Genomic DNA, 24270 nt, shown 5'->3' with positions numbered 1-24270 from the left:
GACGGTCGAATTGTGCATATGAGGACGAAATTGAAAAATTCAAAATTTTAAGGACTAATTTAAAACAATGGTTGTAAATTGGTGAATGCAATTAAAATACTCAAAATTTTGAGTATTAATCTAGAATTAAAGTAATAATCTAAGAATGAGATTAAAATAATTAAAATATTAATAATCAATTTAAAATAATAACATAATTTAATAATATGTGATACAATTAATTCTTACTAATAAAAATGGGATCTTTTTCTAAAACAATAAAAATAAAAATGGGATATTATAAGCAATCTAATGGGAGGTATAGGTCATGGTAAATGGACCTTGATTTAAGTGGTTTACTTCTTGTTATATTCCTTATAAGAAAAAATAATTTAATTTAGTTCTATTTAACAAAGAATATACTTTTTATCTTTCAAAAATTTTAATTTATTTTTGATATCTATTCTCTAAAATAAAAATTTGAGATCAATCTGTATAAATGACATTGTTACATATAAATAAAATTAGATAATTGAGAATCAATTAAATAGTTTCAGTAGTTAAAAAAAAATTTGGCTCGAACCTGAGACCTCAAATAATAATAACAATTTCTTTATCACTAGAGTCACTCAATTCGTGTAACAAAGTAATAACTAAATATTAAGAATGAGAAAATATATAATTTGAAATAAATTACTATGATTTTTTTTTTTTTTACATTTATCCATCACATGTGAAATTAAGGGGTTTTGAAGAAGAGGACAAAGCACAGGTTGAGGTATAGAGGAAAAGTGGAGCCCGGAATTAGCGCTCTATTAAAGGTCAGACTTAGACTCAAATTTCTATACCATTTTCAGTTAAAAAAAATAAAATTAGATGACCCTATTTTAATAATGTAATAAGAGGAGGTATGATAGTAGGAACGTCAGGTTGATAGCATTTTTCGTGAGAAACCTCTAATTATAAATTACCCACCGTGGGACTCGGTCCCACAACCACCAAGTAGGTTGTGCATAGATTGAGTTAGATCTAATATATATTATTTGATTTGGATTTAAAATAAATATATTTGATCCAATTTTTAAGAAAAAAATCATATTTAATAAAATATATATAATAAAATAAAATATATATGTAAAGAGATGAATATTATAATAATTATATCCAAATACACTAGGTATAACCATATTTTAATCATGGATCAAGTAAGGGCAGTGTTTGATGTATTAGTTTTTCTATTTACTTATTGTGCTCACCTCATATAAAGGCTTTATGTTATTAACATATATGTCCTCCTGAAAACATCTTCGGATCCGTCACTAGATAAGATCACAGATTTCTCATCTTAAATGCGAACATGATCCGATCTTATCATCGAAAAATTTGAGTTCCTAATTACATAAATATTATTAATAATAATACATACTCCATTTATTCTTTTTATTCTCTTAGTTTTACTACCAAATCCATTCTAATATTATCCAGAAATTACATAAAAGACAGTCATCAGCTTATTTCATGATACCAACCAATTAATAGAATCCACTTAGAATAAACTTAATTATTTAATATTTACTAAAATGAAATAGGTAATTTTCCAAAACACTTTCATAATTTTCGATCACAATCTTTTATATTTAATCGATCGATCTAAGACTTGATTCTAATGTTTTTAAGAAACAATAATTTATCATTAATATCAGAAAATAAACCTATTACATGGGGAAATTAATCCGGTAGAAACTATAGCATCCTTAAATTTTTAAAGACAAAATTTAGTTGAAAATCATGTCATGTTCGATGAAATTTAGAATTTTATCTTATATAACTTGAAATTTTTCGTGTTTACGCTGAAATATGAGCTTTCTTCTATTAATTGATTATTTTACTAACAGTGCCACTCAAAAATTTTATTTGTATTCATCCAATGTAAAAATTTAATGTTATTAATGTATGTGTGTGTTTCTTGAAAAATATTTATGGATCTGTCACAATCAGCGACTACAGTAAGATAATAGATCATTCATTGTAAAAAAAAATTCATTTGGAGATCTATTAACTAAAATCAGATATATGACACGAGTAGGTCAGGAAATATTTAATTTTATTTAAAATTGAAATATTGATTTTGTTTTTTTAGATATAGCTACTGATATAGTTATGCCGGTAACGTTGTCGTATCCTTTGACAATAATGAGAGAAAAACAAAAGGGGGTTAAATTAGGGGACAAGTCCCATCACGGCCGTCCCTCTTTCTCAAGCAAAAGAAAAAGAAAAAGAAAAAAATATCCAATACAACTAGACGCAACCCCTACGGTGGAACTCCTTTGATGAAGCAAACCGGAAAGTTGCCACGTTGCCACAACAACGTCATGATTCGCCTCCTCAATAGTACAATGTTGCGAATTAATTAAAAAAAAATTTAAATCAACTTCAAGTTGTAAATAGAACTCTTCAACTAGAATAATTTAAAAAAAATTACTCGACTCGATCAAACACTCACATTTAAGTGACAGATTGGCCGGTCCCGCCACGCCCCCACAGAGTTCGGTTTTATTTTATGAGCAGGCCGGATTAAAAATTATTTTAATCTAACCATTTAAAATATTTGTATTTATAATAGAACTTATCGAGCCCGCAATTTATCTAGACAAAATTTTAAAATAGATATTTGTTCATGGAAAGGGACGTGATTTTCACCAGTCCAGGCTGGTCTTTCTGGAAATATAAAGCTTATCGATGCAAAATATGACTTGGCCCGAAGCTCTGATATACCTTCTCGTCATCTTCTTCGCCGAATGATCTGCCAAACACAAGTATACCTGAGATTTCACACTTCAAAAAAAATATGGGGGATTCCAATTTCATCATCACCTGTTTCGTTGAGTTTCAGCAGAAGTTGTTTCCTTGTCGGAAGAGTGTGCATTCCGGCCGAAACGGCCGTCCTTACAGCCCACGTATGGTACGGTGCACATCCTTGAGAATTAGCCGTTGAAGCTGCGTTTCTCATTGAAAAATCTCTGGATTCAAAGACGCAAACTGTAAATTGAATAATACAGGAAGAAAGTGCAATTAAAATGCCAGGAGGGGGGGATATAACGTACTTGGATGACAAGAATTGTTCAAACAAGGCTCTGATGAGGTCGAGACCCTGTCTAACTCGACGCAGATCACGCGAATGGCTTCCTTGTTTCTTCACCGTAACATTAGCAACGTTCACATCGAGTATATTTTATATAGTGCCGAATATCCTCGATGCTTCTGCAAGATTACCTACCTGGATGGATCAGAGCATTGATCAATGGGTGTCAAAGGGCATAAATCAACTGAATTAAACCTGGGTTTATGGCTAAATCATCAATGGGGTCTAAAAGGGGAGTGAACCTTGGAGACGTACTCCATCTCGGTGAATCTGAAGGCGAGGCCGAGAGAATTAAAAGAACAGAAACAGAGAACATCCACGACAAAATTCGTCCAACCGGAACCCTTCGTCCTTGGCTCCACGCTCCAACGACTGCGATAAATCATCAAACGCAACCGCTATCGTAGATAATGGGTTCTCGTCCCCATTATGGGTTTATTGACTGAGTGCGGTAAAATCATCAAAATATCATTCATCGTCTATATACGATCCCTTTCTGGGTCGTCGTGATCAAAATGCCGTTTTTTATAAAAGCAACTATTTTGAAATCTCATATTACACTAAAGATTTACTATCACAATCGATAATAATAAGCATATAAATTCCATCATCATTGAAAGAAAATTAGTAACATAAGATCACAAAAGGATTATATAAGAAAATATTAAATATAACTAAGAAACTCGAACAAAGATAAAAACAAACATATATGATTGCATCGTCAAACAAACCACAAAAAGGGATCAAACTATTGAAAGACCATCGAAAAAACGTAAATCAGACTCGAGCGACGTAAAAAGCTATCCACGAACACAAATCGAATATCCAAATCCAATCCGATTGTCCAAAGCAGGGAAAATCATAAGATATCATATAAGCGTCATCTTGATTAGTTGTGGCGATGTCAAATCAACACCTAGAAAAATGATAATTAAAAAACAACCGAAAAACATATCAAAAACCATAAAAACATGTTATAAAAACAGATGAAAACATATAACACAGATAAATTTATTAAAAAAAGAAAAAAGAAAAAAAATATATGATATAAAAAAGAAAAAAAAGAAAAAAATCGACAGTCAATAATTAATATTAAAATTAATATCGTTATCGATTAATAAAGACAAAAAATAACAACGCACATAGGTTTTTAACGACACAAAAATATTAAATATATATACTGATTTAGAATACAATAATTTCCAGTGTTTTGGAAAACGTCAAAACCTAGCACCTAAGATTTTGGAAACTTCAACATATGTATGCACATACTTTTGAGTCTGCGTTAAATTTCACCCACATGTAATATATATATATATATATATATATATATACATATAACACATTAATTAAAATTTTTCTATGATTCATTACATGTAAAATGGTAGAGGAATTATACATAATCTCAAAAAAATTGAATTTAGTGTGATCCCACTCCATTTAATATTCGGGGTTATTTATTTACTTCATAATGATTAAACGTTGAATGATTCAGAGACTCTGTATGAATTAGTTCTGAATGTGACATGTTGTTTGATAATGACTCTGAATCATTCAAAATGTACTTCTGTGCAAAATCATTCAGCACTGTTTTACTAAATCAGTCAGCACTGAATCATTCAAAAATACGAAACAAACACGTTGAATACTGAATGATTCAACATTCAACGTTAAATGACTCCATTAAGAGACAAACAAACAGCCCCTAAATCGATGTCTGATTAACTCAATCAAATACTCGTATAATAGTATTGGGTATCAATCCGATAATCATGATTTTTCAAAATTTGATAACATATTTTGAAATTTCAGAATTTTTAAATGAATACCTTGCAAAAATAGAAAAATAATTGGGCGTGTGTTTTCATGAGAAATTTTCCAAAAGTTTAAAAATATAAAGTTATTTTAAAATAATAATAAATAATTCTAAAAACGCACGAAATTCAAATAACCTTAATCTAAACAAACAACAAACAAAAGACTTCATGCAAATTGGTTCCAAAATATACACGAACAATAGAAAGGCACTTGTATATAACGTTATAACAATGGTCCTTTAAGAAAAGAACATCTTAAGACGTGTATATATCCCTTGTGTCTGCACCAACACTTCACATCACTTGAGAAACTTAAAACAAAGTCGGAAGGATCGGGAGGGACATGAATACCAAAAGCAGAGAGAGAGAGAGAGAGAGGTACTTCCCCTAGCCATTATCTTCTTTTTACCCAATTAATCCTCAAAATCGTTCATATGGTCTAAAAGGTAGTTGGCTGCTAGTTCCTCGTTCTTGTTGCAGGCAAAGAAGACTTGGAGCACAGTTGCTCGATCAAACCCCATTGCTTCCAGCTGTAAAACAAAGCCACATCATTCATCATTGCCAACAAAACACACGGGCTAATTACGTTCCAAGTCGAATTTTTACAAAAAAGGCCTTACCCGTTCTATGGCTTCACGTTCCTCGGGCGTTACTTGTACAGCTTGTGGCATTGCATCAGCCAATTGGCCCAATACGTTCCTGTGACATGGAAGACGGCAAATAAGCATTCAATATATGAATGGACAACTTGGAAACAAAGTGATACGACTCACCCTCTCCACCTTCTGAAGGTTCATTGATCAAGCGAAGAAAATCAGCCTGATGCTCCTGGATAAGTCTCATTAGATGAGGGTTTTGCTTCCCCAACTCTTGAAGCATTGGCTGTCAAAACCCAATAAGCAAAACTATTCAGAAAAGGTTGTCGAGACAAAGGAAAATGAAAGCACGTGACTAGCATAAAAAACAGAAGCGAGAATAACCTGCAATATCTGGGGGTTGGCCTGCACCATTGCTCGTAAAGCTTGGAACTGCAAGAGAGAGAGGCATTTTAGTACACTCTACGTAGGAGTTTACATGAGAGAAAGAGAAAGATAAAGAGAGAGACCTGTTGACTGTTTCGTAAGAAATCAAGAGTGCCTGCCTCTGCACCACCACCTGCACCCATGTTGGGAAGGCCCTGTATCAACGAAGGACCATCAATAAAGGTCATGGTTTTCTCGTCATCTGATTTAACAAATATTTATTGAATATCAACAATACCTGGGGGAAGAGGTCTAATGGATTTGCATTGGGTCCGCTCGTGGGAACAGCTGCTGCTTGAGCAGGCTGTTGAGATTGTGCTTGAGGATTATTTGTTTGCCCAACTACAGGGGCACGGGCCACAGGTGGAGCTTCAGCTTGCTCTGGGATACCCTAAAATTAGCAATGATTTTAAAATTAAATGTGCAGCAGCAGCAGCAGCTTAAAAGTAGGAAATGAAATGAAAGATTCTCTCCAACAAAAGAGAGACGGTTTCCAGGCCATGCAAATAAATGAAAAATAAAATTTAAAAGTTCACAAACGAAAACAACAGAATAGGAGAGGACAAGAAATGCCAAATAGCAGGATATAAATGGCATTAAATGGGAAATCATAATTCCTACACAGCATATCTTTTGCTTCAAAAAAGCACACTTCCCCTGGTAAAAAATTGACCACGAAATGGAAGTGTATTTCAGGCACATTTTTAGCTTAATCATATACCAAGAAACGAAAACAAAGTTGCGCATACAATTACATCAAACTTTAAATGATAAGAAAGCGTGATCATCATTCCCACAAAACCTCTCAATATGACCTCAGTCTATTAGGAACTACCGCATTTAAACTAAGTACAATAAAACAATTGCAGTATCAACAAGTTAATAACCATATGTAATTTGACAACGGGATGCACTCAACGGAGCACTCACTTCCCCATCTTCAAGTAAGATACAAGTGATACTTACAGAATACAGATATTCAACAGCTCTCTCTGGATTATTATAAGCTGCTCGAAGGGCACGCACAACAGTATCCCTATCCCAGGTTCCCCCACCCATGTCAAGAATTTGTTGGATTGCTCCCTCCAAGTTGTTTCCTGCTACCAGATTAGATGCTGCTTGGCCATAAACATCAGATTCTGACCTGTTCCCAAAGATGTAACAGAACATATCACAAAAAATGCAACTGGAAAGAACTTGAAGAAGGATTAAAGAAAAAACATGCCTTACACCTTTTGAAACAGGGCAAATGGAATTACAATCTGAGAAAAAGTTACTCACGCAGTGGTATTGGATGCGACAGCTGCAGATTCAGAGACAAGTGCAGCCCTGAAAAACACATAAGCATATTAATTAGTTACAAAGCAGTTATGTCTCCACAAAAGTAAGGAGTAGGACTTACACAGCTGAAGTTGCAAGAGGTGTAGAAGAAACTGTTGCTGGTGCCGGTGCCGGTGCTGGAGCCAGAACCGGAGCCGGAGCTGGTGCCGCTGCTGGTGCCGCTGCACTTGCCTGGGGAGCCTGCAAAGATGAAATTTAGCCTACAATGAGAAAAATAGCAAGAAATTTTTTATTGGAGATCACTACTCAATAACTTTGTATGATGTGCACAGTTTCAAAAAGCAATTAACCTAAATATTGTATAGTGCATAGCAGGAAGAAAATAAACAATTACAATCATACTCGAAAGGAAATTGAAGACCAAAATCCATATAATGATTTTGTGCGAGGTAAATGCTAAAATTGTCCACGTTCATACATAATTATTATTATCGTTGTTGTTGTCCAACACATTGAAAACATTCTTGATGGATTAAATAAATCAAAAGAAAATTTGCTTCTGTTCTTGATAGAATAAAAGAGAATAGGATAGTGGCCATTAGCTTTCTTGTTGATTTGCTATTGGGGAGGAACGAAGGGGAGTATGAACAAACTGAGAAACTTGAATAAGAGGTTGTGTCACTAGTATATGTTTAAAGGCAATATCAAGTTGATAATCAAATCAACTCAGATTCCAACATCTATATACACACTAAAGAAATTTGTAGACCAAAATTCATATAATGATATTGTGCGAATTAATAGCCAAGTTTGTGCACATTCCCACATCATTAATATTAGATTATTATTTGGCCAGTGCATTCACACATTTTTTAGGATTTAAAAATAAAATAAAATTTTCTACCATTCTTGATAGATTCAATGATGCGAGGATTGGATAATGGCCACTAGGTTTCTTGTGACTTGCTATATGAAAGGAACGAAAGAGAACAATTGAAATAACTGAGAAACTTCAGTATGAGGTTGTGTAACCAATAAATGTTTAAAAGTAAAAGACCAAGTCAGTAAACAAACCAACTCAGGCTCCAACATTATATATATATCAACAGTTAAACTAAGATAGATAGCATTTGGGCAAAAAACAAGAAGAATTTGTACACTTGAGAAAACCAGTCATTTTCGTAGCTCATCCCAGTGTTTAAAAAGGCGCATCCAAGGTGCGCCTAGGCGCTGAGGCGAGGCGAGCCTGAAGCACCTATTTTAGTCTGGGCGAGACGATTTTGATCAGGAGCAGAAAGGCGCTGATGCGCAGAAAGGCTCTGCCTTTCCAATGGTTTGTTCTTTTTTGCTTAAGTTGGAGATGGAATTAGGCTACATGACAATCAGAAGCAGTAGACAGTTGGGTTTGATGCTGGAATTAGGCTTAAAGTGAGATGGAGAGTACTTAGAAAGAAGGCGTTATTAGAAACAACCTTTAGTTAAGGTGTTATTAGAATACATGCTTGTCCTACTGTTCTGCTTCCAGCTAGGGCCTTGAACTTGGACCTTGATGAGATTGGCACTCAACCCAGCTTCATCCTCAGTTTAACCCAAAATTCTGCTGCTGACACTGATGTTGCTTTGAAACTTCGAAGTGGTGGGAACGTGTTAGGCAACCAAAAACAACGCAATTTCAGGCAACAAGGAATGAATCATGATGCGGGGTTGCCTCAGGAATGGATGTATTGACTCAGCTTTAGCATATCTTCTAGTGGTTAACTGATTGTCTCTGGGTTTCTTTTTGGGAGTTTTAGGAAAACGGGTAAAGATGTTAGGGTTTTGTTATAGGAAAAAGTATTGAAAGTATAGGTTTTAAGAAAGGGAGGATCTATGGGTTATTAAGAAGACGATTAATGGTCATTTTGGGGGGAAATAATGTAGGAACATGTAGTTTATGAAGCACAATTTTTGCTTGGGGCTAGGAAAAACACAGATAGGCTATTGTAAATCTGGGATTTGGGTCAATAATTTGACAGTGAAAATGTTGAATGCAATGAATGGGAACAGTATTTTGTCCATACTCTGCACCACACGAGCCCTACTACTGTTAGCACATGGGTCATCTTATGTTCCCTTTACCATTGCCAACCGAAATAGTTATAATAATAAAATGGAACAGATTTGTCAAAAAAAAGGAATACATGCTTGTAACAGTGACAACAACAGTGAGCTGCTGTGATATTAGGGTAATATTCTGTTAGAGGATCGACTTTGCTTGGGGTTATAAAAGGAGGAATGTTAGAAGAAGGAATGAAGGATGATATTACGGTAAAATCTATATATATATATATATATTTTAAAAGTGTGCCTCACTTCAATAAGGCACGCGCCTTGCGCCTCGGCTATAATACCCCTATCACCTTAGTGCGCCTTGCGCCTTTTTAACACTGGCTCATGCAGTGATTTAACAAATAAAAATGCATTTTTTTTCATGTAGGTTGCTTGTCAGTCATCATAGCATTTAAGAGAAAATAATTTTTCCCCTAGGAGAAAATAGAATCCTGAGTTAAGTCATACCAAATGCAAATGTCTTCTCAGAAATATAGCTGAAAAGACACATTGACAATAACTGCTCATAATCAATCATGCATGCAAGTAATATTCAGAGAAGGAGTGGAAAACGCAGAAAAAGACATGACAACTAAATCGTACTTTAGTTGTAGAAGCAGTTGAAGCAGTTGCACCCCCACCTGATGAACTCTTACTCTAGCATTGGTTTAATCCAAAAAGAATCATGATTAGTACCAAATGAAAAACAATGAAAAACAAATTAGGATACAAGTAGATTAAAGGACAAAAGATAACACCAAGAATTCATACTTTGGGTTTAGCAACAAAATGACATATTGTAAGATGCAACTAAAGCAAGGCAACAACCAGTTTTCAATGAAGATGATGACAACACACTGCCATAAGATAACTTCTGAATTCAAAAGCCTCGAAAATAAAATCATGACAGATTATGCATTTAGCAGGACAAAGGCAGCATACTTTGGTCAGCAAGATTTAAAGGGTTGCTGAAAATTTACAAAGAGGAGAAAGAGAAGGAAGAAGGGAGTGAGAGAGAGAGAGATTTAGTGTACGGATATTGTAAGTTGTAACCGATCTCACCTTAGTCAACATGATGACAATAAAGCTATTTTCAGCAACACTATTCTCATCCAATGTTGTGTCATCTTTAAGAACCTTCCCCTTGTGGATAAGCATTTGCTGTGAAGCAGGATAAATATCTGCTCCTTGAACTGTTTCTATGTTCTTCTTTACATCAGCTACCTGAAAGAAAATCCACGAGAAGTAATAACAGAATCTTAATACACCACGATGAGGAGTTAAAAGAAGCTGCACCATGCAGTTTGTCCAGAAGGCATCAATCACCCTGATATATATTAAAATAAGAGAAAAAGTGGAAGGGGGAAGCGCAAGGAAACGGAGGAAATTAATTGAAATAAAAATATTATATTAAATAATTAGAATATCCACATCCTTCGAACAACACAAACCTTGATCAGAAGTAACTACAGAATGAAGAATTTCATTCTCACTCTGTCTCACAACAGTAACCTATTTAGAAAATTTTACAAAAATAACCTCTATACCTTCAATCTGGTGCCATACTCACACTGATTGAAGAAAGTCCAGTCCCAAATGGAAGAGCATTTTTTAGATAAAACAATATATTAGCATATGTTAATGTTCAAAGCTTGTATGTTCTCAGCTCAAACCTTAGATCTGGTACAGAAAATAACATTGACATAGCGATATATACAATCAATACATTTGTAATAAAGGGCACAGCTTAATCAAATAGAGCAATTCCTTTTCCTCACTAAACATACTTGCTCCCATCCTGCTTGCGGCCCATAACTTAATAAGTTATAGGCAATTGTTAACCCTCCCCCGCCCAGAAGAAATGGCACCACAACTAACTATACGAGTTATCAGCCACTTAACCCTAATACAAACAAGTGCACAAAAATCAGAAAAAATTGATACTAAAAAATTGAACAAATCACTCAATAATAAAGATCCCCAAATTTCAATTCCATGGAAGCTAATACAAACAAGTGCACAAAAATCAGAAAAAATATAAGCGGATTATAATCGTACAACCCTAATTGACATTCAAAATAGGGGAAAACGTAAATTAAAAGAAGAAAAAAAGAAACAAACCGAATCTTCGGGTTTGACTTCAATATCGAAGTGAGTGCCTTTGAGAGTCTTGACGAAAACCTTCATCTTCTGCGAATTGGATCTCTGTCGCACACCCTGTTTCTTTTCTCTCTTTTTTTCCCCCTTTTTCTTAATAAAAATCCGCCGATCTTATTTATATACGGGGATAAAATCAGAACCGTTGGCAAGTAAGGAATATCTAGTGCGACACTCTAAATCTGAAACCAGTATGAGCACAATGGGTAATCATCTGACACGTGGATTAAATTGAATGTCGGTGAATAGTAATTTATCCAAGTGTTTATTTTTATTTTACTATGAGGCTGTTTGGTTCGGGGAATATGGAATTCTCATGGGAATTAAATCTACATTCTCATGTTTGGTTGATCGAAAATTTTATTTTAGGTAATGTTTTATTATTAATATTGGATTTTTTGGGTATATTACCGGGAATGTCATTACCCTTCCCTTAAGTATTGTTGGATTACCTGCGTTTTGGACTAAAATGCCCTTAAATTATTTTTCAAAATATTCTTCTTCTGTCATTAAATAATAAAAAATATACGAAGGTTAAATTACAAATTTATCCTTAAACTATTTTAGATTTACAAAAAAATCTATAATTAAAATTTATATAAAGTTCAGGGATTAAAATAAAATTTTACTCTTCCATTAAACCTTTTTATATTTTTAATTTTGTAAAAAAAATATATAAATTTTATGAATTTATATTTTTTAAAGAAAATATATAAATATTCAACTTGTTAAAAAAACATATATATAATAAGGATAATTTGGTCAAATATACATTCTCATAATCTTTTATTCCTTTAACCAAACACAGTAATCTTACATTCCTGCTAAACTAATCAAACACAAAATACAATATTCTCAGTAATCCTATTCTCTGGTAATCTTTTATTTTCACTGGTAATCTTACATTCCGTGAACTAAACTCACCCTATTAATTATCTATTTATTTTATGAATATAATGATTTACATATTATATATTTATTTCAAAATGTTAAAAATTCTAATAACTTAAATACGATAATAATATATTAAATACATGCACCATCAGCTGATAGATAACACACTGTTTATGTGTGCGTATGTCGCACGTGCAAGGTGTGGCATGACTAATGGATCCACGCCTCTGCAAATTTAGAAAGAAATTTCCAAGGAGTTGGTACTTGGAAGGAGTAGTTTGGTCTTTGGTGTTAGCCCAAAGCAAAGTCACGAACCATGTAAATATTTGGTACCGACGTGAGGGAACTGCCGTGCTACAACAATCGTTATTTATGGGTAAACGATTTTGTTCCAGGTTTATGTAGAATCTAGACTTTCGGACATTGGGATCAAGTGGATGATATAATGTTTTTCTATGACTATACTTAATGATAGTTTAAGATTTGTGGATCTCATATCACGCTCTTGGATGAGGAGCGAGATTGTAAGCTAACATTTGTTATGTCTTGCGGTATCTCTCTTTCAATAGTACTGTGGGTTTGAGATTATATTGTGATTTGTGGACTAATACGACGCTTGTCTATGTGGGCAGGTTAAGATGGGATTGACTAATGAATGAGGGAATGACTCTTGTTGAGTGTGGTACGATTTTATGACGGGTTAAGATGAGTCAAATATCATTAAAGGCAAGGTTGACTTGTATGAGACGAGTATCATTCGAGTGTCGCACGGCATAACATAGGATCAAAATATCAGGCGTTCAAATTCTAATGTTTACGAATGAAGTAAACTGAGTAAGAATGATCATTCATGTATTTGTGTTATTCAATTCTAGATTAACTGATTAATAAATCGGATATCGATCGTTGTATAAAAATAAATATTAACTTATTCTTATTCAAGTTATTAAATTATAAAAATAATTAAATTTTATTACTAAACTATTGAATTATCTTCGTATAGATCAATCAAACGTTAATCTTTAATGTCAATATCAATACGCTACGTTTTAAATCCTTTTATTTTTTAAAATTAACATAAAATTATAGTTTTTTTTTAAATCGATAAAACTCAGCGTAATTTTTATCTTGATATGATCGACAATTTTCACCGTATGATCATCGTGAATTAAAATATATTGATTTTCTTATATTTGTCGATATTCTTATCGTTTAGATTTGAAAGAGTATATTTGATGTTGACAATTCAAAATGAATTTGAAAATTTGAATTTAAGAGAGATTTTTCGAGTATTGCATAAATTAACCCCCAAAAAGTATTTTTAACAAATCAACAACCAAATGATCTAATTGAACAAAGTTTAAAAATATAATGTTAAACATGGCGACTAAACATGTAGTTTATCTTAAAATTTAAGTCATGTTCGATTTCAATATCTCTGCGAAGAGCAATACACACACCCTATGCATGTGCTCAATTTCAGTATCTATTTATAATTTTTTGAATCACTGATAACACGTATACACCCTACGCAGTTACTCGATCCTAATATCTTTATAAAGAAAAATACTCATTTAACCATTAAGCTGACTTAATGTTAACAACTTTGAAATTTGGATATATATTTTATGTATAATATGAAGAGATGATCAAATGGACTATAGAAAATATTCTTGTTGGATAACTAAATTTGGACTCTATATACCTAAAACTCAAAATGAGTCACGGGCCAATCTATTTTAGCCCACGTAAAACTAGGCACCCTAAAAACAATGTAGAGCGAACTCGTTCATATTTACCCTAAAAAACTCATTGCTTAGGGCTCTCTTCTTTTAGAGTTCCTTTTTTCTTTTCCTTTCCCACAAACGTATAAGCACGTAATTCCATCTCACAGTCCGAGTCAACTCAATGATGAATCTTGGTGAAAAAAATTAGGAACTGATTGAATTTTTAATCAAATGGAAGTTTAATTAAGATTTTCAAATTTTAAAAATGCTAGAAGGTAATTTCCAAAAAAAAAAGAGGTCGAATTATGACAATTTCCAAAAAATTGTAGTGACTCAATTAAACATTTTCAAGATATTGGGCTTAATGAGAAATTAAAAAAAATACATTTTTAGGGTAATCCATCTTTGATTCAAGACTCTAATCATTGGGATCAAATATAACACCGTGGGATAGGGTTAGGCCAATATTATATTGTAAATGTCAACTAAACTACTTCAGTTGTTAAAGGATGATCGTTATATTTAGAAGTATCTAGTTCGAGCACATCGTATATAGAGTGTTCGAGTATTTATTGTCAAATGGATTAAAAGTGTTTTGAACAGATATTATATATAATTATCCTTAGATGAATAAAAAAATGAAAACTACACTTTTAAAAGATATAATTGTCGTCGGTAATTTTAGACTAAATATGATCGATCGTTTCTAATATTATATAAAATAATAATTTGTCTTCTTAAAAATACTTTTTGATAATAATATTAAAATTTTAAATTAAATAATAGAAAATAGCTTTTAGAATCATTTATTTATTGTATTTTTTACAAGTAGGGAAAATTATGAAAGAAACAATTGAACTGATAATCATAAAAAATCGTGAAGAAAATTATGTTATTTATTAATTAATCGATTTAAACATTTATTTTATTTAAATTTTTTGTACCTTCAAAGAAGATTATATCTATAAACTACTAAATCTCTGTTGATAAAAACTCTAGAAGGTTCTAGAATGCATCCTCTAAATATGGTTTTTTAAAAAAAAACATTTGGAGACAGCATGTTTATAAATAAATTATTATATTTATTAAGATATTGAATTCGAACATGAAAAATATTAAAAAATATATTTGAATAAATACTATCTTATATTTATTACAAATTATTTTTTAAAAATTATTTTTTTAAAAGTAATAACTAGTATTTAATATATTAACCAATTAATTTATACTATTTTTTTTTAAATACTAGTTTTTTCCTATATTATTCTAAATTTAACTTTTTCTAAATAATAAAAATGCACTTACATTATTATTTTTTAAAATAAAGGAATACCCCACCATACCTTAAGCCCCACACGGACATAACACGTTTGCTATGATATTCTTTAACTATTGATTTTTTAATTAATTTAGATGACTATCCAGCTCAGTTGGTAGAGCACAAGGTTCTTAACCTTGAGGTCGTGAGATCGAGGCATTTCATAATTCGGAGGTCTTCTACGGAAGTTGCTCTCAACCTGGTGTTGGGGGCAGCCTACTATCTTACCTCCCTCTTACCCCCATTACATATAGGAATAAGGGACAACCATGATTAAGAAAATCAAATATAAATTATTCACAATATCAATAATTAAAAAATATTTTTATTTAAAAATCTAACGCTCATAATTAAGAATAAGTTTTGTTAAGACGCCTGAAGATTTTATCATTTCACATGTCTGAGCCAAATTGTATGTTGTAACATATTTAATAAAAAATTCTAAAGAAACCCCCAGAGAGGGCAAAAACAATTTACAGATGGGATATGCCTTGTATTTAACTTCCTTTGATTTTTTCCTTTTTCAGAAATTATGATCGTACTATTACTCCGACGACAGAGTTTCCGGCCGCCATAACTGACCGGACATATCGGAGTCGCAAATACATCGGAATACTCGAACAATCCATCATAAGCGAAGTGGTCCACATTGAAATCATCAACAAATCCACACTCGAAGGAATCGTAGTTCGGGTTCTGCTCCTCGAACCCCACAAATCACCGAATCCGGACGAGTGTGAATCGACTCGATCCAAATCAGCCGCTTCGGTACTTCCCTCGTCGCCCGTAGTGGAAGCCGTTGGGGGAGGCAGACCTAGTTCGTCGTCGGAAGCTTCGAGAAGGTAACCGAGATCCGGCTTCGACTCGCCGGAATCTGAAGTAAGATCAACAACCTGCACCGACTCCGTCGAAGTAGAAGGCGCGACGGATATCTCCTCTTCGAAACTCATTACCGAAGCGAGATCATGATTAACAGGCAAAGAATCCGACTCGTCAAGAAGATCCAACAATCATCTCTGAGTCTCTTCACCTCGGTCGAGTCCAGGTCCGACTCGTTGGACTCCTCTCTACCTCGCTTCTTACCGTTTAACTCGTCCATGAAAACGATAAAACAAAACAACACGACCGGCAATGGCCTTTAGGGTTGACGATTATTGAGGGCTTTTGAAAATAAACAAACGCAAATGATCGAGTTTGTCGTGGAGAGAGAGGGTCGGGGGGACACGAGTTTATATAATGAGACCGGATAGAGCGAGAAAGCAGAGAGAGAGAGAGAGAGAGAGAGAGAGAGAGAGAGGAACGATGGAGACGCAGGCGCGTGGGGAAGAAAAATCTTAGCTCATCACTGGGCTATTTCTTTTCCCAAATTTATTACGGTGTTTACTAATTAAAAATATAATTAAAAAAAATGGGTGTCCCGGACTAGTTTCCAATTTGGAGTTTTATAAAAGGGATTGAAGTCCGTGTTTGAGATCCGGTCAGATGGGACCCACAATCCTAGTCAATCACGGCCCAACTTATTTTTTTTTTCTTTCCTTTAGATATGTTAGCTTGCGTTTGGTTGGCGTGGCTCGGTTGTGGATTTTGTGGTTTGGTGGGAAAGTGGTGAAGAGGGTGGATGAGGGTATTTTTGTCAACTTGGATGTATGATTTTGTTTCATCTTGGTCATCTAATATATATTTTTCAAAATCATACATATTTTTACGGTTGAGTTTCATTTCTATCGCACATCGTTAAAAAGTTAATATAGTAGACGATCAAAATAAAACGTTCGAATACTTTTTAAAAAGTAATTAAGTGATAAAAACATAACAAAAGTGATAGTTTGGGTATTAAACATATAGATTACCAACTTTTAATACGAGTATACAACTAATAATGAATTGGATACACCTCGATCCAACCAAATATACATCACATGAAAAATAATATCGATTTTGTGTTTATGATAATTTCGATATATTGTATACTTAGAGATTTCTCATCGCTTTTTACAAGGAAAAAGATTGTCTTAACCTCCTAATATTGACGTCTTGCCGAATATTATAAAAATACTGTGTATATACATTTTAGGGTTTGCAGGTTAGCATAAAAATGATAATTCTAGCAAAAAAATGAAACTAAAATAGATATCGTAGCTGTTTAGAATATATAGTATATTCGTTATCTTGGAAGTGTAGCAAATGGTACAAAAAAATTGATTGTTTCATTGGTAGTAAAAAAATATTATTATGGGGCCACTTTGTTAAAAGTAATATTATAAAAAATTATCAAAATAATAAGTGAGATTAAAGTTTAAGTATTAATTTAAACAAAATTAGGTACGGGTTAGAGAGAATAAATCTAGTTCATGTGTTAATTTGGAAGCAAAAAAAATTTAGATACCAATCTGAAAGAATCTACATAATTCAAGTATTAACTTGTGAGCAAAAATTATTTAGGTACTAATTTAAAGAAATGCGTGTAGTTAAAATATCATATGTATATTTAAATTTAAATAAAATCATATAATGTAAAAAAAATTATTCAAAATTGTTCACTAAAATATTATAGGCTATCGTGTTTAATTCCTCTTCAATTTTTAAGGTGGGTTGAGACTTGATGTAATTAAATATTAATTGATTAAATCAATTTAAAAAAATATTAATTGATAATATGAATCGAATACTGCAAAGATTTATTATAAGGGTAACTCTCTAAATTCATTTTGTTCGATTCACAATAGTAAGTATTGATAAACTACAATTTAAAATAGGATATTTTGATAGTTTTATAATTTAATTGATATTAAATTGATTTTTAACACTAACTTAATTTATCATTTAATAATATTATAGTCATGAAAATAATAACAATAGAGATAATTAAAATGTATAAATCCTATAATAATAAATCATAAATATAGACGTACGACTAGAATGGTATTATCTCTTGTACTAAAAGTGCCAATTATAGACGTACGACTAGAATGGTATTATCTCTATGTACTAAAAGTGCCAATTTAGAATAAAACAAATATTAAGTACTATAATAGTAGTTTATGAGGAGATTAACACATCTATTCTACAAGAAAACAATATTGAAACCACAACAAACTCTTTCACGTTTCATGAAACAAACAATCAATGAAAGATGCACATCTATAATAGTAGTTTATGGGAGGACTTGCGCATCGTGGCTCCAAAGGTTGTTTGGCATCATCTGGTTTGGTTCCCGGGTGCATCCCTAAGCACAGTATAATCCTGTGGATGGCCATTTTGGATAGGCTCCCCACCCGGGTTAGACTGATGTGAATGGGTCTAGTAATAGAGAATGTTAGATGTCTCTTATGTGATTTGGTGCCTGAGACTAGAAATCACATTTTCTTTGAATGTGATTATGCTAAAAGCCTGTGGAAGGACATTATTTTGCTCTGTGGGGTTAACCGAGAGTTGGCTACTGGGAAGGCGAGCTTTCATGGGCTACTCACTGCTTTAAAGGAAAGTCTCTCATCACGAGAGTGTTTAAGCTTGCGCTGACAAGCTATGTGTATGTCATATGGAGAGAAAGGAATAACAGGCTGTATGGTGGATTGCTGAGGCCGATTTGTGATCTCCTGCTGAGCATTAAAACTGATATCCAGATTCGACTCGATGGAGGCCAATTAATATAAGCGACTCTAGGAACAATGCCCTTTGTGTTAGCTAGGGTATTTCTTAAGTGATGTGTTTTCTCTGCTTGTTAGTCTTCGGTTTAGCCTTTGTTTTTTGCTTCTGTTCTCCTTTGGTATTGCTTTGCTATTAGTTGTTGATGTGTTGTTATGAGCTGGTATTTTGTAGCAGAATTATGTTTTCTTGGGTAATGAAATTGATATCCAACAAAAAAATGCATAAATCATCTTACTTCAGTGATTAAATAAATTTTTATTATTTCTAGAAGTATGAGTTCGAACACCAGTTACTGTAACATTATAATTGAGCGTTTATTATCAAATATTAAAAATATTTAAAACAGATCACTTTATAATCGATTCAAGTTAAGTAAAAAAATCAATGAAAGATTGGTGAAACTAATAGTCCATTTCAATTAATGCACTCATAAACACACACATGTCAACTACACCAACAATCTCGGTGCGCAGGGCACAGTAGGCACTTGTCCATAATCATGACAAACAAACAAACAATTGGTTAATATTAAAGACATTTTATTGTTCAGTTTTTATTTTATTTTAAAAGTTTTTCCCTTGTTTAGAAAACAATAAATTAAATGTTTTTTAAAAAATTATTTTTAAATGCATAAAGGGTAAATATAAGAATGGTCTTGCGATTCGATGATGTTGTTTTATTGAATTACTTGCTAATATTTAAGGTAAAATATAAGAATGGTCTTGCGATTCGATGATGTTGTTTTATTGAGTCACTTGACTATTAAAAGTTACAAAATAGTCATTTAAATATTCATATGTTTTAAACTCATCATTTTCCGCCAAAATATTGACGATCACTGAGCTGAACCTTAGAATACTAATTGAGATATGATAAATTATATTTTAATGATGTTGATACCGTCATTACTTTCAAGCATTGACTAACGACATAATATAATTGGAGAATCGATCCATAAAATACAACTCAAACAATTTTAATATCATATTTTATCATATATCAATTAATAGGTTAGCGTCAAATTTAGACGACAATCTATTTTTTTTATAAAAAAACAACGAGTTTAGAACATGAATAATCAAGTCATTATTTATTTACTTATAATAGTCGAGGTACTCAACAAAACTTCTCTATACAATTAGAAGACTATTTAATAATTTTAATCGAACAATTAATAAAATAATATCTTACCTTGAAATAAGGGTGCTAAACTCATTGCTCGTTAAGCTCGTTAAAATTATGCTTGACTCATGCTCATTAAAAAAATTTGTTGTTCAACTCGACTCGTTGCTCGTTAAGCTTTACTCGTTGCTCGTTAAGTTCACTAAACAATTTTCCTTATTTTTTAACTAAAATAAAATTTACTAATACTATATGAGGATATTAGGGTTTTTTATATTAAAATAATATTGTTAATTAATAATTTTTTTATTTATTAAAATAATAGATTAGTTAACTTGTTATTTATTATTATTATTAATAATTAATAATTATTATTTAGAATTATTTTTTGAATGAAATAATTTTGAAGTAATTACAAAAAATATATTTTAAAAAATTAACGAGCTGCTCGCGAACTTATCGAGTCGAGTTAGACTTTATTTGACTCAGCTCTTTAAGGTTTCGAGTCAAATTTGAATTCGAGTCAAACTAACTCGAGTTAAGCATTTACCGAATTTTGACCGCTCACGAGATACTCAAGTCATTAAGCACCCCCTACTTGAAGAAACTATTATGTATTTTACCCAAGATTTAAATAGTTTTATAAAATTGATAAATACCAAACAAAACGTTAGGGCATAGAGCCCAGCCCTCGGCGACATTAGATAATTTCGGTGGACCTTTTCGCAATTCTCACCCGTCGAGAAAGAAATGTTTTTAAAGCATTTAATTTTGTGGAGCCCACTTCCTCTATACGGTCCACTCTCTAAGCCAGTTTTAGCCGGCTTTCATTTTCGGCGAGGGTCAGCGACACGTTTCCAGAAGCAGCTATGCGAGAACAAATAAAGATTATATCCCTCAAACAAACGTCAGCTTTCGCCGCTTGTTTCACGGTCAAGTAGGCCGCCGTGTCCCGGCCGTTAATTGGTTCCTTCTGACGCCGCTCCTCGAAAATCAAACTTCGTCTCTTTCCCAACTTGCCCTTCCTTGCACGTTTCCCCACGTGTCACTTTCTGAATCTTCCTCGTTATATCATCTTAAAAAAAAAAAAAGGAGTATGGTCGTAGCCCGTATGCGTATCGAGAAAAGATTGATACTGTTTCGAAAAGTGGGCCCACGTTTTTGCAGGTTCGGAGGGTTTTCTTTTTTTTCTTCTTCCTATTCTTAAAAAAGAAGAAGAAGAAATTACATGGTAAGAGTGGATGATTATAATCTGACGGTGGACAGCCATTCTTTATGTGGGGGTATACTGTACACCCCACCTTGGAATCTGCAATTGATGGGAACCGTACGGACAAGATCTTTCACATCCGGATAAGAATGTAATGTGCTTCGGAAATCACGAGAAGCCCGTCGTACATACATTGGATCCAACAAGAAGTTACTGTTGGATGTAGTTAATGAGGAATCCAAGGTTGATATTTTGATGAAAACGATGAACGGTGGAGATGATAAGGGTTAATGAATTCTCTTTTATGATTAGTATTGATTTATTTAATATTTTATTGATAAAAGGGAGAACTTATATTATTTGGATGAGTCTTCCGAACACGTTACACATCGATATGTATTGTTATAATTTTAAAAGTAAATCATTAAATCATATATATATATATATAATTGATTTTTTAAAATTATTATTTCAAAATGTTAAAAAATATTAAAATGAAATTCAATTTATAATTGATGGGTTGAATGAGATTTTTATTATTATTAATTTAACATGTTAAGTTATCCATTTGATGGTAATTAAATATGTGATATTTATTTTGTACAATTAAAGGTTTATTGAATGAAATGTTATGTAACTTTTAAAAGTTCAATATTCAAAAGCTCAATATTATGAAGATAAATAATAAAGTAAGTGTAACAATATTTTTGTGTCGTCCTTTTTTCTTCTTTTGTTTTTTATTTAGCTGACAGCGGTATTAATTTTAATATTGGTTGTCGACCGTCGGTGATTATTATTTTTCTTATTTTCTGTATATTATGTCTTTATTTTTTCTGACTGTTTTCACTTTTAAATAAGAATAGTTGTCTTTGTGATACACTTATGACACACTTTTTCTCTGTTATTTTGACACATTCCTTATGATTTTCGGTAAGTTTTTCACATACTTCTGCGGTCGTGTTGGTGCTTCTACAAATATCCTCACGACATTTGTTTTCTAATTGGTTTGTCGGTGAGCACGTATTATCATATCCCCTCTTTTGTAAATGGTCGTTTGCCGATATAATCATAATTGTATAGCAAAACAGCATGTCAGATTGTTTGTTTCACTCATAACTCCTTTATCACATCATAAAGCGTCTCGTTGGACGTATACAATGAGTTTTACGAATGTTACTGTATTATTTTGATGTTTAATATGTTTTATTCACTTGTATCTTTGGGTTTAATTTTTTTTATTTTATGTATGGATTTTTAAGACCATTGTCTTTAATTCTCTCTTTAAATACGTTATAATTTTGATTCATCTATTTTTATTAATGAAATACAGTCAGCGTTTTGTGCATAAAATTATTATTAAAATTATCTTCAACAGCGTGATTGTCCAATCAATAAATTTTTTTGTTGGATAAGTAAAGTTTATTCATCCAAAAGAGAGCAGCATAGCTAAGATATTAAGGGAAAATGAATATATCTGGTCGAATTTAAATCCTCTAAAAGATTTTTTTTACAATTGAAGTCATTCAATAAATTCGTCTATCACATTATTAGTTAATGAATATGAGTAGAGAGTGAAAATGATGAAAATATTAAGGGAAAACCCTTAATACGAAATATTTTGAAGTACTTGAAGCTAAGATATAACGTACTTCAGGGGCTATTTATATATTAAGCCTTTTTTTAAGGCTGATAATTTCCTAAAGCCTACGTATTACATGGTTTCCAAGTCACGGAAATCGTTTCGTTTTCACTTGGTTCGATGTTAGCATCATAGATTAAAACGTATTCGAGAAACAGTCTAAACATACAAATATATAATAATTAAAACACCAAATCAATATTCTCAATTAATTTATATTTACACCTTAACCAACCAAAATAAATTTTATGTTTAATGATTTTTTTATATTTACACGTACTTTTTATTATTTTGGATATTTATTTTCATCTCAAAAAAAATTATCATCAATGGTGACACCCCAAAAGAAAAGTCAGAATTAATAATTTAAAGTATTAATATTATTTTAAAAGGAAGAATAAATAATTGTAATAACAAATATTTAAAACTAAATCTAAGATGCCCCACCTGAAATGAATGTGATAGATTATTCACCAATATAACAAAAAAATCTGAAAAATACTATTATAGGGATTGTAAAAAAATTATAGTCGATTTCTTTCTCCTTCTCCTTTTTTTTTCTAATTTTGATACTGATTGTCGTCCGTCGATTATCTTTTTTTTTTGTTTTTTTTTAATTTTTTAATAAGAATAATTATATCTTTATAATATATTATATGCCTTTATGACACGTTTATTTCTGTCTTTGTGGTATGTTTTTCTATGTCTTTTGGTAGCTTACGGTTTTTTACCATTTTTTTCGTTTATCTTTTTTTACATATTTGACATCGCCACGACTGATAAATATGACACTTATTTGTTATCTTGTTGATATTCCCTGCTTTGGACCATCAGATTGATTTGGATACGCGTTGTGCGCTCGTGAATAGTTTGCTCACGTCGCTTGACTTTGATTTGTGATTTGTCGATGGTCTTTTAATAGTTTCATCCACTTTTGTGATTCGTTTATCGATGGTGTCAGATTTGTTCGTATTTTTATTTTATTCAAGCATTGGCTAGGTTTTTTAACTTTTTTATGGTCATTGTGTGATTTAAGTAGCTAGTTTTTTGTGTTAGTGGTTATAGAAAAATACATAATTATAATTTAGTTTACGTTTACGTTTACAGTTATGTTAGTAAATTTTTATTGTAATTATGGATATTTTATATTTTAATAAAAATAACCAACTTTTATAAAAAAAAATCTGATATTAAATCCCAAAATCTCCAAATAAAATATTAAAAAA

At 32.1% G+C, this 24270-nt stretch overlaps 2 protein-coding genes and 1 pseudogene across 3 annotated transcripts; all 3 read right to left on the bottom strand.

The window, feature by feature from the left end:
- Positions 1-2675: 2675 nt before the first annotated feature.
- On the bottom strand, positions 2676-4423 carry LOC120181154 (annotated as a pseudogene).
- Positions 4424-5163: 740 nt separating this feature from the next.
- LOC120181184 (ubiquitin receptor RAD23c-like) lies at positions 5164-11616 on the bottom strand. Of its 2 annotated transcripts, XM_039186368.1 has the most exons (12): positions 11451-11616; positions 10392-10553; positions 9933-9986; positions 7363-7481; positions 7242-7289; positions 6927-7104; positions 6199-6351; positions 6044-6115; positions 5919-5966; positions 5712-5820; positions 5559-5638; positions 5164-5468 (listed from the first exon to the last, which is right to left on the bottom strand). In XM_039186368.1, exons 1-12 carry the CDS (start codon positions 11514-11516, stop codon positions 5352-5354), a joined length of 1206 nt encoding a protein of 401 aa, XP_039042299.1. In that variant the 5' UTR covers positions 11517-11616; the 3' UTR covers positions 5164-5351. The 2 variants fall into 2 exon arrangements, with proteins under 2 accessions (XP_039042299.1, XP_039042300.1); XM_039186369.1 differs by lacking the exon at positions 9933-9986.
- A 4210-nt stretch (positions 11617-15826) lies between these two features.
- LOC120181180 lies at positions 15827-16642 on the bottom strand. Its single transcript, XM_039186365.1, has one exon. It carries the CDS (start codon positions 16373-16375, stop codon positions 15956-15958), a length of 420 nt encoding a protein of 139 aa, XP_039042296.1. The 5' UTR covers positions 16376-16642; the 3' UTR covers positions 15827-15955.
- Between the last annotated feature and the right edge of the window lie 7628 nt (positions 16643-24270).

The sequence above is a fragment of the Hibiscus syriacus genome, unplaced genomic scaffold, assembly GCF_006381635.1.
Source record: "Hibiscus syriacus cultivar Baekdansim isolate YM2019G1 unplaced genomic scaffold, ASM638163v2 tig00112517_pilon, whole genome shotgun sequence".
NCBI classification, from domain to species: Eukaryota; Viridiplantae; Streptophyta; class Magnoliopsida; order Malvales; family Malvaceae; genus Hibiscus; species Hibiscus syriacus.
Note: the sequence above shows the minus strand (reverse complement) of the source record. Positions and strands in the feature narration are given on the sequence as shown.